The sequence below is a fragment of the Manacus vitellinus genome, unplaced genomic scaffold (assembly GCF_001715985.3).
Source record: "Manacus vitellinus isolate BGI_N305 unplaced genomic scaffold, ASM171598v3 scaffold_68_pilon, whole genome shotgun sequence".
NCBI lineage: Eukaryota > Metazoa > Chordata > Aves > Passeriformes > Pipridae > Manacus > Manacus vitellinus.
The window spans coordinates 200,370-217,906 of record NW_021940744.1 but is presented as its reverse complement, the minus strand read 5'-3'; the positions used below and the strand labels follow the sequence as shown (position 1 = coordinate 217,906).

At 41.1% G+C, this 17,537-nt stretch overlaps 2 protein-coding genes across 7 annotated transcripts in view; both read left to right on the top strand.

Moving 5' to 3' along the window:
• RABGAP1L (RAB GTPase activating protein 1 like) overlaps positions 1–17,537 on the top strand; it is a 234,381-nt gene that overhangs the window by 59,824 nt on the left and 157,020 nt on the right. The window lies entirely within an intron of this gene.
• Positions 14,126–17,059, top strand: GPR52 (G protein-coupled receptor 52). Its single transcript, XM_008930841.3, has 2 exons — positions 14,126–14,569; positions 15,691–17,059. Exon 2 carries the CDS (start codon positions 15,883–15,885, stop codon positions 16,966–16,968), a length of 1,086 nt encoding a protein of 361 aa, XP_008929089.1. The 5' UTR covers positions 14,126–14,569; positions 15,691–15,882; the 3' UTR covers positions 16,969–17,059.

Sequence of the window (17,537 nt, the reverse complement as noted above, 5' to 3'; positions counted from 1 at the left end):
TGAAAATAGCAGATACTGTTGTTGAAGTTTCATCATGTGCTTAAGCACAATCTTCCATGCATTGAATCAACTCTTATCTGTTTCTTGATACATCCCTCTGCAAACTGAGCTCAGAGGTCTGAAGTAAAGATCAGCTTTCATGTAAACCTAATGCAGAAATGTATTCACTTTTTAAACTTTGAAATTGTCCAAACCATTAAAACGAGAAAAGGTATTTGCTTTGTTGTTTCATACTTCATACTGACTTAGCTTTCTAATTTTATTGCCTTTTGCTTGCATAGTTAGGAAATGGAGAGTGGAGGAGACTACAAATGAGCCACTGTTTTTATACAAAGATTAAATGCGGTTGACTTTGAAACTGATGCCTTGATGCCATGTTTGTGTGGTTTTGTGTGTTTGTTTGATTGATTTTATCTGTGTGAGACATTTGGGTTGAAACAGTTTAGCTGTGGATTGAGAGGATTTCTTACATAGGAAGGCTATTTTCATTTGAGTAGGGAATGAATCAAGCCTGTTACTTGCAGCAATACTAAAGGATGGTAAGTTTGCACGAGGAAAAGGAATATTTTTTTTTGTCCCAGTGGCATTGTGCAGGGTTCCACTGCTCAGTGTTCTGAGACTAATTAATCAGTAAGGGTGTCTAATTAAAAAGATGACTGTTCACCAGCTGCCACAGCGGGTTGGTTAATGGACTGAAACGTTAGAGTATTTTTGTAGCAAATATTTGTGCTCAAAATGCTGCATCTGTTTGTCCTGACTGAAAATGGGCAAGTTTGGGCTTCTGCGCAGCCAGGAGCATTTTTTTTTCTTTGCAACATTATTAGTTCTCTTTACTAATTAGGAATGGTCTCCCCTCACTTTTAGAGAGAATAGATATCAAGGATGGCATAACTGTATGCTTAGCAATTATAAAAGATCCCATTACATAAGGATCAACGATAATTAGAATTAAAATGTGATTTTTTTTCCAGTTGACTAAAAAGAGACTAAAAGAGACTCTTTTAGTCTAAAAAGAGACTAAAAGAGAACTAATACCTGTTATATTGCTTTTTGAATGAGAGGCTTGGATATTAAGCAAAGTAATTCTGGAGGAGCTGATCACTTGGAGATGTACATGCAGCTTTCCCAGTTCCCTCTTTCTTTTAAATTCAGTATCTATAAGCAGTTTCTAGATTTTACTTTTCCCCACCTTTTCTAAAAGGGTAAGGATAGGATGACTGTTCCTTAACCCTTCTCTTAAACTGAGATCATTAATTTCCTGGCAAGTAGATTCCCGATATTTTTATAATTGAATGTGGTTTGCAGAGAAAAATCAGTTCCTGTGTTGGTTGGAGTGATGGGAAGGCTCATTTTTGGTATAAGATGAGCTGTTAGTGCTGACAGTTATAGTCACCTACTTGTTTGAATTATTTTAGTGGTGCTGCAACACTGTGGGACAATGAAGTATATATAAACTGAAAATACTTAGTAGAAATCAATGAAAAATATTTGTCTCTGAAGAGCAGAAGTTGACAGAATTTTAATTCTTTAAATAGCTTAATTTAAATTCAGACTTCAGATAAAAGGTTTAGTTTATGATGAATGTACCAGGGTACCTGGTTTCATAGTAGATGTTAATATTACTCTTACAAACTCAGGAATAAAATGTCCCTAAGGTGAATTTTATTTGCCAAGTTTTGATTCATCTAGAGCTCATCTGAAGAAAATCTTTCAGTTTTGTGTGCACAAAAGAGAAAATCTCATGCTCACTCTTCATCTTCAAAGGAATTCTTCAATATAATGACAGCTCTCCTGAGGAAATAAAGGAGGAGCATCCATTAGTAATTTTTGGTTTTATTACCTTAATTTTAATGTTTATGTGTGGTATTTGAAGTGGAAAATAATGCCATTGATATTTTTTTCAGGGCCCGCATAAAATGATAAAACGTTCTACCATGTCAAGAATTTTCCTACAATTTCTTTTCTGTACATAACCACTTATGATAACACTAAAATGACACTCACAGTACAATTCCTGGCTCTTGGGGTGTTGTGTGACTTCCCTGCTCTAGAAGCCACATAAATTGACATATTTGTTCTGAAGGGTAGAGTGCAAATGAGATTTGCACGTGCACTCTTGGAGCCTGTGATGGGTTTGTGTGTGAGAATTTCTGGTCCCTTTTCTGCAGAGCGGGGAAGCAGAGCTGCCCATCGTCTCAAACACTGGGAAAGCCTTGGGTAGTAGCAGTGTTCTGGCCTGAACAGGTTTAATGGTGGTTCCTGGGAGAATGGATATTCAGCCAGTCTCCTGGGCTCAGGGTGTATGAATATTGATGCAGATAACAAGTGTTTTGCTAAGTGGGATGGAGCGGGGATGGGGATGTGTCAGTGCCTCAGAGCGTGGTAAGAGCTGCTGGTTCTTGGCTCCTCAGAGCTCCTTTGAAATTCCAGGATGTATTCCTAGATGAGGCATGAACAGGTTGAATTAGAATGTCGAATTAGAGTGTTGGTTCGTTGACAGGTGCTCAGTTTTCCTGTGGCAGTAGCAGTGAGAATGTTTTAAACAATGGTATTCTACACCCCTGAGTAAAACGGGATCATTTGGGAAGTTCTCTGCAGAGTGTGTTGTCTTTATGAAATTCTGTGGGTATGATCTGTCCCTGGCAGCACAGGGCACTGCTCACCTGCAGCAAATGGCTTTGTGGCTGTGACCAGAGCTGTGATTCCTGAGAGAGAACTCGATTTTAAACAATCAACTTGATCTTGGTATTCCTCTTTCCTCTCAAATCCACTTCTTTCTCACCATCCTCTGCTCTCAAACAATGGTTACATAACTATTATTCAGGAGGCTGCAGCACTCCAAAGCTGGAGCTGGAGTTTTAGAAATCCTAGATATTTTATTGAGGAGAGCAAACCACCTTTTCCTGACTGTTAGTTGCAGGTTTCAGTATGTTAATGTTTGATGCCTTAAGAATTAAACAGAGAGCTCCAAACACTTAGAGACAAACATGAAGAATCCAGAAGTATACTTTAAATCCAGCCTCTTTTATTTCTTCTGAGAATTCCAGTTAAATTGGTGTTTAAAGTCACTTCAAATGCCTTTTTTAACAGCAGAACTGGTGGCCAGCATTTGGTTAAAGCATGTTTTCCCATAGCAGTGGGCAGCAGTCCAGAACAATTGAAATAGTAACAAAACCCAACAAGGCTTGAGCTGCATGTGAAGAAAAATCCAGTCATACGTAAGTGATGAATACACCACTTAAATCTAGATTACAATTCGGCATAGGGGTGAATTCTGATACCTCCTACTACCTTAATGTATGACTTCTTTATGATAAACCCCCCCCCAAATGCTTATCTGTGTGTTCTTCAGGATATTCTTTTAAAGGGATGAGCCAGTATGAAAGTAGATTTAACTGTAATCACTTCAGAAGAGATCAGAGACCTATATTTCTTCTTTTCAGCCTGTATTCATTAAGGAATTTTCTCCCTTTGCAGTGATGAGTATGTTCATACAAATTAAGAGGAATTTCCCTATCAGCAAGCAAATTTGCAGCTGCTGAGGTAAACTAACCAAAAGGAGTTATATTACAGTCTACTACTGCATATATTCTTTCTAATAATCACTTCTATAGGTTTTTGTGGTCATACACAAATATTTTGGCAGCTGAGATTTTTTACTTGTTGAGGGTTTTCATCAGTTGTTTCTTAAGCTGACAACTGAACATTGACGATATGGAGCTTCACGTATATTTATCACATCCTGCATATGACAAAGCCATCTTCATATGGCTGGTTTGTCTCCAAAGCAATCCAGTTTCAAAATACCACCTTTTTTTTTTTTTTTTTTTTTTTTTTTGCCTGGGTAGTACAGTACACAGCCTGAATGGAAAACTAAATCGTTGTTAACGGGGGTTGTGGTTTCAGACCGTGGGCTTGCCAGAAGAGGTTCCTTTTGTGTACTCTTACCTAACAATTTCAAGGCTAATCGCAGTAATTCGTAGATTTCTATTTAGAAAACCTCCTTCCCCCCATTTCCCTCTTAGAGAGATTCCCTGTGCAGGTGTGGGGTGAGGGTGAGGTGGGAGCACAGTGCCGGGTTGGGCAGGTGAGACCAGTTTGGAGGCAGCCTTAGGTAGGTTAATGTACCATCATAGTCCAAGTGTGCTCCTTGGGACCTTTTGTGGATTTGTAAAGGTAATTTCAGGAAGCTCTTTTGGTCTTTTTTGGCACTGTCCTGGATTTCCTTTGCCTGTCTATGAAGACCCTCAAATTCTTCTTTAATGGAAAATTGAAAATACATCAATGCATGTTTGGGATAAAATGTGCTTGCAAGTGTTGGAATGAATATTCTTTTGGGATGCTTTTAATGTATGTATGCATGTATATACAGTGCAGAATGGCTACTCCTGATATAACAAGAATGATGCTGAATGCCATGGATTTACACAGTTACGGAGTGGTATTTGGGTGGCTGCTCATTTTCTCTGAACTCAACTTACAGTTGGGGCAGCTGAACTTGATTAAGTTTAGGATATTATACAATGAGGAAACTAGTTTTATAGAGGGCTCAGAGCAGTGGTAGCTGGTTGTCTCTTCAGGAGTGTCTGCAGTGTCTGGTTGAGTCAGCACCAAAGCTTGAAAAGATGCAGCCTGGCTCCTTTAGCCCAGGCATAGGCAGAAAGTCCCTCTAAAACTGTGATTTAAAGCATTGATATTCCCAGGTCCAGGGTTTATCCTGGCTGATGCAAACATAGGTGTAGTTAGTGAGTGTTGTGCATGGAGTTGCCTTTGAAGAAGCTGTTGACTTGGTCACAGATTCATTAGGTAACATTTACCTACATTGTTTGCATTTCTAGAAGTACCTGTGGCTTCACATAGTGCTTAAGAGTTAACTGTGTATCCACCTCAAGGATTAATATACTGAGACTGGGGAAGCAAAACTGCAGAAATACCCTTGAATTTGTCAGTGTTATCCTTACTCCACATCCTTGTGGTATTGTTTGAATTTCCAGTGTACATCTCTTGACTTCTGTGCTGCAATAAGGAATTACTCTGATTCTTTTCCCTTCGGTGCAAGTGAAGAACCTGACTTTGAGCTGTGTTCTTGGCCATGCTGGTCCTGCATGCTGAAAGCTCTGCTGGACTGGGCTGAGAGACTTTTCATGTGGGTCAGAAAAGAGTTATGAGTAATGCTGGCAGGAGCCTTGATATTCACTGCAGTGAAGCCAAAACACAAGGCACTTGCTGTGTTAAAATATCAGCTTCACTGGGATCCCAGCACATGCCACGTACGTGGTTCCAGTGCAAATATTGCCAGTATAAGTTACTGTTTCTAGTCATAACTCTCTGAAGTATCTGTTAAATACTTTGCTTACTATTAATTAAGGCTTATCTCAGTATGGGCTTTGGACCATTTCACAGTTTTGTTAATTTTTAATAGAAGTAGCAATTTTGACAATCTGAGAAGTGTTGGGAGACAGCAGGTTCTCTGAGATTGCTGTGGAAGTGCTTGTGTTACAGGAGCCCTGTAACGATCATCAAGGATGTACCAGAAATCTAAATATCATAATCTTGTAGTTATAATCATCTTTATAATTCCATATGTATCAAGGGGCAGAACTCTGCTGATTCAGATAGATGAATTTTTGTATTCCCTCACTTTTCAGTACTTAATTTAAAACCATCAAGTAACTTTTAGTTATAGAATCACAGAATGGTTTGGGTTGGAAGAAACCTTAAAGATCATCTCATTCCACCCCCTGCCATGAGCAGGGACACCTTCCACTAGGCCAGGTTGCTCCAAACCCCATCCAGCTTGGCCTTGGACACTTGCAGGGATCCAAGGGCAGCCACAGCTTCTCTGGGCAACCTGTGCCATGGTGTCTTTTGGTCCTTGTGGTGACTGATATAAATGATGTCCCGTTGCTGTTGATTTTGATAATAAGCTGATACACTTTGTAGATGTGGGTAAGGTCACCAGGATATCAAATAAGTGCCATAAGGTGTGTGTTTCTTCCTACTGGCTGTGAGAACTTGGGATGACTAATTTTCTGCTCACCTTGGTCTGCTCCCTTGTACTCTGTGGAGTTCTCTGAAATTGTACTAATTGTGATCTCTAAAGCAGAATCCAAAAAAACCCCCAACCTCTACTTATCTCTGAAGCTCTTTCTGAAAATTGAGTCACAGACGTTACATTTTAAGCCAGCAGAATGTTTGATTATTCTACTTTTGACTGCCTTTAAAATTCTAGTTGCCATAACAACTTTATTTCTATATTTTTAGCACATCAGTTGCCATAACAATAAAATATAGCTTTTTGAATGTAAGCATTTTCTCCCTACTTTTTTTTTTTGTTTTGTTTTAGAAAGAACCTTTTTTAGGGGGGGAAAGGAAATGTATCAAAGCTCATCCCCTGTGAGCACTTGGGTTAGAACATTAGCTGAAAAATAAGGTTTTTTTAATCTAACCTTATTCCATTTCTCTGGCATTTTTTTGACTACTGAGTGTTTTCATAACTTAGGCAGAAAAATGAATGCAAATCACTGTGTAAAGCCTTTCCTTTGTAGGAAATTGCTGTTGGGATTTTGGTTTTATGTGTTGTAGTTAGTGTGTTAAAAAACCTTAACCGGTAGTGGGTAATTTCCATTATCTTTATTTCATTACATGGAATGGCTATAAATAAAGTGTGTGGTCACTGACTTACAGGCTGTGTTGAGTTCAACCTGTTGATACCCTGAGTTATGGGCAGTTTTATGTGATAGGTCTTTAAAATATATGAATTAAGAGATTGACGTTTAGCTAAAAGCCATAATCTTGAGCAGAGGGGAAAGGTTTATGTGTGAATTTAGTATTGGTGAAAGAAGTTGGACTTGAACTTAATCTATAGACTTGACTTCTCCATTCCCCCATAGTGTCCTTTCCAAAAGGACTTGCAGATCTCAAACAGGCTGTCTTTATATTTAACCTGTTTTTAGTGCTGATAAAGTATATGTTTAATTTCAGATATTTTTCTTAGAGATGGCAAATAATGTCAGGTTTGGTATTTCTTCTAGAATTAACAATTTCTCAGCTCACGTAACATTTTACATGTGCCAATTTCTGGCTATAAATATAAATGTCCTCATTATCTAATACAATCAAAGTAATTTAAGACAGAGTTTGCTGGTTATTGGAAGTTGAATGTATTTAAATGTTATTAATCTTGAAACATAGTTATCAGATGTGAGATGATTTTATAAATTTTAGTTAGCCAGTTTTTAACTCGAGGTGAGGGGAAATTAAAAATCAGTAATTCCTGCTTTCAGTGGCCTTTTCCAAACATCTCCCACTGCCGGGTTCCATGCCTGTGAATTAGCCAGGAGTCTAATTCCACTGTTATTTGCAAAATTTTCCCTCTACACCACTCTCGGTAGGAAGCTATTCCTTGTCTTTTTGTCTTTTTTCATACATGGATGTCGATGTTAGTGTGTGCTGATATAGATCCATGCTGGAGGAGAATATGAGTGATACCTCTTCAGCACTTCCAGCTGGGAGGAAAGTTTGGTCTAAATGAAGTTGAGCTTAAAATCCATAAAAAGAAATTGTGCCACCCTTCAGGCTATAAATAGTTTTCGGGCCATATCTTTTCCATGTTCCTCTTTTCCATTTCTTCACAAAGTGATAGAATAGTAATCCCGAGTAACACTTGGTTTAAAGATAGTCTTTGAAAAAATCACTATTTATTTCAATTGTTCTTAGCTTTATTGTTCTCAAGAAACAATGGAATTGGATTTATTGGGATCTGGGGTTGGTCCCACCTGCTCTCCAGTGGATCCTGCACGAAAACAATAACCACTCCTCAGTTGTGAAGTGATTTTTGCCCCCACTAACAGTCAGAGCTGGGGCTTTATCTCCTAAATGATCCTGGTTGTTCTGTGCTTTTCTGAGCCACCTCTCTGCTCCTTGAGCAAGCACTATTTTTAAAAATCTATTAAAGGAAAAGTTTAGAGTGGAATGTGTCAGTTCTGTACGCGAATGAGGAATGAACTGTCAGTGTGACTGGGCACATGTTTGCAGCCAGCCTGTCTGGGTTAGACTGGATGCTCTGGAGGATATTCCTTGAGCGTTTACCCCAAGCCACATCCATGGAAAGTGGATTTCGGTCTGCTCCTGACATGTATCCATGAGTTTGTCACACAATAGCTGCCACTTCACAATGTTTAGAAAAGGAAGTGGAACTTTATGCTTTGGTGCATCCAGAGGTGTGGCTCTAAAAGACAGACAGGAGTATGTGGGTTTGATCCTCGTGTTCGTGTCTTAGTCGTTGCTTTTGCACAGGCCTTACAGTTGGCTTCCTAATTAAGGCTACAATAAATTATTCATCAGTTGAACTCATTAAATCAAAACTGGTTGCCTTTTAAAAGGTCATGCTGTAGTTTAAGAGAACTCTTTGGCTCTCAGTGTGTGAAAAATCAAAGTAGGTGATCACAGTGTTTGGGATATTTTTTTTTAATAGCCTTAAAAATTCTTATTCTGACTCTGCTGAAATGGAATTCCTGCTAATACTGACTGATCTTACACTCCTGCCAAGTCAACTGGAATCCTTTTCGACATTGAGATACACTTTTAGAATACCACTGTCTGTGGAATGGAACTCCTGGCTTGACGTAGACAAAAGTATTAGTAAAAGCACAACTGTGTCAAAACACGCTGCTAAAAAGTTTAATGAATGCAGTGCTGAAATCTTTTAAATATTATTTCAAATAGAGAAATGATTCTCTCAGGAAAGGAAAGGGTAATACTACCTGCACTGTGCAGAATATTCTGTCTGTTTCTTCATTTATCATTCTCTTAATTGCTGTCTTCCGTCTTGTGATTTAACAGGTGAATATTTTAATTGTCCCTTGTAAGAAGGGAGCAGTGGTAAGTAGTAAGTCTGTGTTCTTTCGCCAGTATACTTTTCTTTTTTAAGATGGTCCTACTGTTAAGAGCAGGTGGTTTAGTTTTAGTAGCACAGGCATGAAACTGAGGGCACATGTTTAATTTTTTGCTTTTCATACCATCCTAAGACGTTTTTCTTGTGCTTCCAATGCATTTCTTACCATATGTGGTCAGTTAGTAAATAGCATCCTTCTGTAGCTTAAGTGCTGTTTGTTTAAAGCAAATGCTGTTCAGTGCCTGAAAAATGCTAATTATCACCATTCATTAGACTGCACAGCATTTCCCTGAAGTAGATTCACTTCCTGACAGTTTATTGCATGGAGTTTTATTTCTATTGATTCGAGGCACAGGAATTTGGTGGAATTTGTCACTCCGAATTGAGCTTGTAAAGTGGATGCCGTTTGTCACAGGGGCATCAGTATCATCTTGAGGGAAGCTCCTCCTGGAAAAAAAATGTTCCTTTTTTGTTTTGCATTTATCTGTGGGTGGCATCCCTGCCCATGACAGGGGGATGGAACAGGATGATCTTTAGGGTCCCTTCCAACCCAAACCATTCTGTGATTCTGTGAAATATAATCCATGAGACTACAGGCAGCAGTGTTTAAGGGGAGATTATGGCAGCAATTTACTCCAAAAACTTGCTTCGTATTTATTAAATACATGAATAATGTTAAGAGCTAATTTAAAAGCTTCAAGCTTTAGAAATGTTCGATGTAATTGTTGCTTAATGGGGTGAAAAGACTGCACAATAAACTTGCAAATGTAAATGCCCATCTCTGTCTACTGATCCACATGAAAAAAAATATTATTTGTCCATTTCTTCTTGTTCTGCATCACAGTATCCTAATTGCCTGACAGTTAGGTGATACTGATATTTGCATCCTTAGAAACTGTGTTGGAAAAGGACTGAGCTGGGAGTCCAGTGGAGGAACAGGCTGAACCTGAGCCTGCTGGAGCAGTAGTGAAAGGAGAAGGGCTCATTAGCTCCCTTCCACATCCCTTCCCCGTTTAGAAAGCTCTGTCCCCTTCCAACCTCTTTCCTGAATTGCCCCCACCCTCCACTCCAAATTACTCCTTCCTTCTCCCCCACCTTACAGAACCGGCTGTGTTGCTGCTGAAAAGACCTGTGCAGGCTTTGGGGATAACTTCTCCTGCATCCATGAAGTTAAGTGCTCCTCAAGAGCATCTGCATTTCAGAAATGCAGCTGTGTTACTGGTACCTCTTGGTCTTTGCTGCAGCACAAGAGTATGTGGGCCATAGCACTGTAAAATGTTTGTGGCATTCCTTGGGATCATGGGGTGGGAGGGAGAAGGAAAGGAGCTGCTCTGTGATAGCAAAACCAATAAATGAGACTGTCAGGTGGAGAAATACAAATTTCTACAATACACTCTAGTTTCCTTCAGAACAGACACTTCTGGATTTCATTACTGGCCCAGAAGTGTTTAGTCTTGATGAGGATGAAGACAAACCACAGCAAAAAAAATCCTGAGTGGATGGTGGGAGTCACAGGCTGTGAAAACTCCATCCTTGGAGATGTTCTCAGCTCAGCTGGATGTAGGACCCAGCACAACAGGGCCTAAATTTGGCATTGGACCTGAATTTGAATTTGGCCCTGCTTTGAGCAGAGCATTAGACCAGATGATATCAAGAGGTGCCTTCCCACAGAAAGGGTTTAAGAAGGCTAAGATTGTTTAGAGGAAAAATAAAGGGTTTGTACATATAAATATATATATATATATATACACTTCTTATATCTCATCATACACTTGTACTCAGGTCAAAATCCCTGTGTAAGCCAGAGCTCTCCATGGCAGGTTTTAAATTGACAGCTGTAGTGGGTGGATTTGGGGAAGAGGCTTTATATTCCAAATAACAAATAGAACCAATTTCTGCCTTAAATACAGCACCAATATGACTTCACAGAGCAACTTTAGATGCTAATCTGATGTAGAATAACCCAACCATCTACACATACACACAATTTTTAAGGCAACAACTGATTTTCCGTCCTCCTCTCCTGCTTTAAGCTGCACTACAACTGCAAGCTTTATAGGATAGAATTATTCTGGAGGCATTAGTAGTAAAATCAAGCCGTCCATGAGATATGTGGGCAAGTAAATGCCAGAGGTAGTTAAGCTTAAAAATAAAGCAAACTGAAGAAACACCTTTGTTATACAGACTTAAAAGAAAGTGCATAAAAGAAAGTAGTACTTAAAAACCAGAGTTGGGCAGAAGAAAAGAAGCTGAGGAGCTGGTATATATCAGCACTGCCATTCAGGTCTGCACCTAAGTAAATAACTACGGTGTTCCTCATCTCACCCTCTCAGCTGCACCTCCCTGCTCTAATCAATGCATTTAAAAAGATTTTACAGAAATTACTGTTGTCCATTTAATCCGGGTGACCATCCAATAATTTAACAAAGAAAGGCTTTGAACTACAAATGAGTGGTGGGACTGAGATGCTGCCGTGTGCACTGCAGGGATTGTTTCCATCAGTCCTGTTGCCTCAAAATGAAAGACTTGGGAAACAAATATTTCTATTCCTTTCCAAATAGAATGACCAATAGATTGTTTTCCTGCTTGGAGCTTCTAAATCTCTCTTTGTATGTATGGACTTTTTCTGTCTGAGGAGCTTTATCTGGTTTCCTTTCCGGGTCACACATCACCACTGCTTTCAAAGCCTCTCTTCCCATACACAAAGCTCATGCTCCTACCACATCCCCTCTGTTTTCTGCAGCATCAGATGGTGCAAGTCTTCTGTTTTGAGTGGCAACTTGTGTTGTTTCTAGGTGATGTAATTTATAAAGAAGGTGTGGAATTGCTCCTTCTTTTCCGCTTGAAGAGTGCTCCGTCCTTCTGCTGGACATAACCAGCTATGGAACTTCTGCACCGTGTACAACACTGCCTTGGTGACAGCCATTAAATTCTTCCAGTAGAGCTTTTCTCTTTCTCGCTTCCTTTTCTTTACATACCAATTAAAAAAATCCTGAAGAACATTTGTTTAAAACTGTTCCAGACTCTCAAATGTGTCTCTAAACACAAATCTAAACTTTTCCCAGAGAGCTTTTAACGTGCCACTGCTGGTACAACATTCTGGTATTGCCACATCTTGTAAAATTCCATCTAGAATTGCACAGTTTTGTCAGGACTGGCTGATTTCTGCTTTAATTTTCACTTACCTCCAAATCTACGTAAAATAGTGCAAGTTAGTGCCGTCAGCCTGGTGCAAGTTGCAGTGAGTAGCTGAAGTGATGAAGCCGCTGGCAGCTTGCAGCATGACTGGCTTTTTGAGAGTGAAGGAAGCCTGCTTGTATTCCCACAAAGAAATCCAACTTCCCTACTTTTGAAGCACTCAGTCCCTTTAATTACAATTTCTGCAAAGGAAGTGTTTTACCTGTGTCTAGAACCAACCAGCAGAGGTTGCCATTGATTTTTCCTGTTACCTACTCAGCAGAGCCTGGATTTCTTGTACCAGAGCTGAAATATTTGGCTGCCACTAGGGCTCGTTGTCAGAGTTGGGCACTCTAGGCACACACAGCGGGCACCAGCTGGGGCTGACCTGGGAACAAGGTGACTCAGTGGTCGCTGTGACATCTGGGAGCTTTAGTAGTTCCCAGTCCTCAAATCTGTATGGAGCAGGATGCACTGAGCATCCTGTGGTCCACTTTATGTCACGCTTTACCTTTGCTTAGCTGATGTGCCCTTGTGCCTTTGGGGCTTTCTAATGTCCATTTTAAGGTGTTCTGGCCCTTTATGTCCCTGGTGCCAACGAGCCAGCCCAGGGAGGGGGTGGAGAAGTCCGGGTTTCTGCCATGCCTGTGCTCACCGTTGTTGTTCTCCTCCTCCCTCACAAGAGTGAAAAGAGGAGGAATAAAAATTGCTCCCTGTTATTCTGCCCATGGTATGGATAGCTCAGGCTTAGGCTGTGCTCAGGGGCTAAATTTAGTCGTTAAGTCTATTGTTTCAGCCATTTGCCATTCTGAGGTATCAGAGCAAGTTTAATATTTATTAAATCCTCCGATGGAAGACTTTGGAATGATCACACGCCCTTACTGCAAACCACTCTTACATTGCTGCAGTTTGTGCTGCCTCACATTGCTACAGACTTGTCATTCAGCCTTGAATATTCGCTCCAGGCAGTACTCGAAATACAAGATGTTAACCCAGGAGCAGCTTATTAAAATTTTGCCTGTGGTTTGCCTGGGAACTGAAAGGATTTAAATCATTGTAGTTTCTAATGACTTAGTTGGTTAAAGCCTCCAGTACCATCCCTGACACATCTTTTGCTGATCGATAGCCCAAAATGCTGTTCTGTGGTTGGTATTTTGGTACCTAAAGCTGCTGTTTCAGTGTCTAAGGACGCACGGCGTGGCTGTGTGAGGTAACTTTGATGGTTGTACTTCTGTGACTGGGTTTATTTTCGGAAAGCACGAAGTGAACAAAAGTTCTGAGTCCTTAGTCAGGGAATAGCAGCATCTGTTTGCAGGAGTAGAGCGCTCAGTTAATTGGGTTAAGTTTGGAAAGTAATGTGCTACTCACAAGTATTTGTATTTAAACTGATGTTGAAGCAGTTAGAGATTGGTACAGTATTGAAACCAGGAGCAGATGAGTTTTATAATCTATATATTGAGGATGGAAGTAATTAATTAGGGGAAGTAATTAAAAAGGGGGGAGGGGCTGTAACTGTCTTTTAAGCAAGACTAGAAAATTTGTGTCAAACCAGGGCAGGTATTTCGCCAAGCAAAATTGTAACACCTTTGCCGAGGTATTAAACCTCCGCAGGTGACGCCTGAAAAGTGCACCCCGTGGCTCCCGGAGCGGAGCCCCTCGGCTGCCCCGGCTCGGTGCGGCGGGCTCCGCTCCGCTCCCTCCTCCCCGCCGCCCTTCCCGGTGCCAGCGGCGGCGCCATTGGATGTTCCGGGAGCAGGGAGCGGCAGGCACCGCTCCAGCGCCGGCGGGCTGCGGCGGCGGGAGGAGGAGGAGCAGGAGCAGGAGCCGGGAGCGGGCTCAGGTGCAGGCACCGCTCGCACGGGGGAAGCAGCGCCAGCCGCTCCAGCCGCACCGCGCTGACAGAGCTCCCCGGCAGAGGATGCGTGTAGGTGAGAAAGCTTCTCTATTGCTTTAGCGGGGAATTAGAGGAAGGAGTGATTTTTTTTTTTGATATCGTTGCATTATAGACAAAAGGAGCGAATAGCCGGAAATATTCTGGGATGTTATAAAACCTAAAAGGACTTTACAGCGTGGTGATACAAAACAGGAAATGAACTCCAAAAAGAACGCTTTCTCTCAAAGTACTGCGACAGAATTGAACCAGCTCTTCTGGTGTCTGAAATTCCTCCCGAAGACACGGCAAGGACTATTAAAATCATCCGAGAGATCCCGGTACTTTTAAAGAGACTTAAAGCAAATGCCAGCGTAATATCTGAATGACCTTGGAGATTATTTCATGTGGATTCATTAATTTTCACTACCAGTCTTCTAGTCTCAGGAACTCTAGGATTAAAGATGGTTTTAACGTTTTAGGGGCCTTTCAAAAAACAAGATTGTATACATTTAAGTACCTGCCTAATGGTTCCTGAACTAATCAAGCATTTACTTAGAACTGAACACAGAAGATCCTTTCTTTTAACATTTTCTCTCTCCATAACTTTGACTAAAATGAACAAGGTAATGTCCTGCAATTAGAAGAGCATTTCTTTTAAAGCAATTATTTATGATGCTGATCATCTAATAAATACAGAAACCCTAAACCCCTGAGAAGATGAAGCTGAATAACAGATTAATGAAGTAGTAAACAATGGCAGCTTTTCTAGTCAAATCAGCATTTCATTAGCTTCCCAGCAGAATGCAGATGGAAGTTTCTGAGCTCGTTGTGTGGGGGTTTGTGAAATGATTCAGGTGTTGCTACAGAGGTGAGCAATATCATGGCTATACCTATGAAATCCTGGGTACTGATCCGCTGTAGCAGATATGGCAGAGTTTCCAAAGATGATTATTTTAAATTGGCGTTGCTGAAATTAAATTCAAGAGGATTTATTTTGTCTCTGGGGACATTGAATTATGGGTCTCACATTAATAATTGTAATGGACTATAACTGTTTGAAGGAACTGTGAATATTGACATAAGTCTCCAAATTCTAATCTTAAATTATTTTCATTTTAAAGTGAATAGACACAATCTTCCTCATTGTATGTTAGATGTATGTTTTCTTTCTTAGGAGTCAGAGGACAAGTCTGCCTCATCCCCCACCCATCTCCCTCCAAATAAAATTCATTTTTAATACCCAAACAGTGGTGAGTCTATTGGAATTAACCTTGACAAAAATGTTTTCCTTACCTTTCCAATGAATAGCACAGATAAGACGGAATACCATCTCCCGAATGGAACCAGGAAAGACAGCATTAGAGGATGAACTTTTTCCTTTAGTTTTCAGTCAGTTTGTGATTTAAACTGAGACATTATAAAGATTATCTCCAGTAACTGCTGGTCCAGGAAACCTGAGCTGTACTGAGGTTCCTCCTTCCCTTCCTCCCCCTCTCGTCAGTATATTCCAAAGCAAAGGACTTTCTCAGGAAAATAAGCAGTCAGAGATTTCCCTCCCCTCCTTCCCTGGGAAATGAATGTGTCCCTTTTGTCAGTTTTTATTTCTGTATTTCTGGGTACCTACTTGTTTTAGAAGTGCCTTGTGTTTGCTAAAGATGAGTCAAGAGCACTGGAGGAGCTGATCAGTGGCCTTTCTCTTTCTGGCTTTTGTTTTTCTTTTCTTTCTTTGTTTCTTTCCTTAAAGCCAAGGTGTGCCAGAGGTGATGCACTGATGCTGAGGAGGCATCAACAGCTATGGGACTGTAATCCCCTCCCATGTAAGCACTGGCAGTGTCTGCAAAGAGAGATCTGGAGTCGCTGGAGCAGAGTTTAGCTGCTGTTCAGCAGGTCACCTGCTCACTCAGGCTCAGATTGCAGTGTTCCCTAAGCACAAAGCATGAACCAGTCCCGATGGATTGAATGGAGGACTCTGAATATGAGCAGTAGTGTTACGAACATATCTGAGCACCTCTCCTGCCCTCTTGGATTTGGTCACTACAATGCAGTTGATGTCTGTATCCTTGAGACAGTCGTTATTGTCTTGCTCACATTTTTAATCATTGCGGGTAACTTAACTGTGATATTTGTTTTCCACTGTGCTCCACTCCTGCATCATTACACCACCAGCTATTTTATTCAGACCATGGCCTATGCTGATCTTTTTGTTGGAGTCAGCTGCTTGGTTCCTACTCTGTCACTGCTCCACTACCCGACAGGTGTCCACGAGTCCCTGACTTGTCAAGTTTTTGGATATATCATCTCTGTGCTCAAAAGCGTGTCTATGGCATGTCTGGCTTGCATCAGTGTGGATCGCTATCTCGCTATAACAAAGCCTCTCTCCTATAACCAACTGGTCACCCCTTGTCGCTTGAGAATCTGCATTAGTTTGATCTGGATATACTCTTGCCTGATCTTCTTGCCTTCCTTTTTTGGTTGGGGAAAACCTGGTTACCATGGAGATATTTTTGAATGGTGTGCTACCTCCTGGCTAACTAATGCCTATTTCACTGGCTTTATTGTGTGCTTACTCTACGCTCCTGCTGCCTTTGTCATCTGCTTCACCTACTTCCACATCTTTAAGATCTGCCGGCAGCACACCAAAGAGATAAACGATCGGAGAGCTCGCTTTCCGAGCCACGAAGTGGATGCTGCTGGGGACACCGGGCACAGCCCCGACCGCCGCTATGCCATGGTTTTGTTTCGGATAACCAGCGTGTTCTACGTGCTGTGGCTCCCCTATATCATATACTTCCTGCTGGAGAGCTCGAGGGTGTTGGAGAACCCCGCATTCTCCTTCCTAACGACATGGCTTGCTATAAGCAATAGTTTCTGCAACTGTGTGATCTATAGCCTCTCCAACAGCGTTTTCAGGCTGGGACTGCGGAGACTGTCGGAGACAATATGTTCATCTTGCACGTGTTTGAAAGAGAGGGATGTGCGGGACCCTAAGCCGAGGAAACGGGCTAACTCCTGCTCCATTTAGAGACAACGGGCGCATGTAATCAAATGCGGAGTTTCAGTAGTATCTGCTGTGTCTGGAAACTGACCAGAGAGAAATGTTTACTTGAACAGCTTGCCGTGGTGTTAGAGGGAGTTTACAAGGGATTGTGGAAAAGGAAAAGGCTGCTGTGAGAGGGGTCACTGGACTCTGGGGGAATTGTGAGGAGAGCAGTTCCACAGAGGCGATGAAGAAAGTCAGGACTAAAAACCTTCCAAAGGGCATGAAGTAACTACCAGTAACTATCAGAGGAGGTTCCTCATAAAATAAATAACTTAGTTACTACCTTATGTTTTACCCCTTGTAGACAAGCTGTCCTACTATCTTTGTGTCAGAATATACTGTAGCCTTCTGAATCTCAATATATTTAAGAGGAAGCAATCAACATCACAGTAAGCAGCTATCCATAAACTATATACCTGAGGACTGTAGTAGATACTGCAGGTTAATAATCAGCTCTGTCTCTGCTCACATGCTGTACAATTTTCAGTTGTACAATGCATAAACCCTGCCCTGGGCATGATGCTTTGGGATTAACTGGCAGGTTTTGGTAC

Bases quoted from the DNA above. Each gene is read 5' to 3' on its own strand.
- GPR52 (XM_008930841.3), top strand. From the start codon at position 15,883: ATGAACCAGTCCCGATGGATTGAATGGAGGACTCTGAATATGAGCAGT.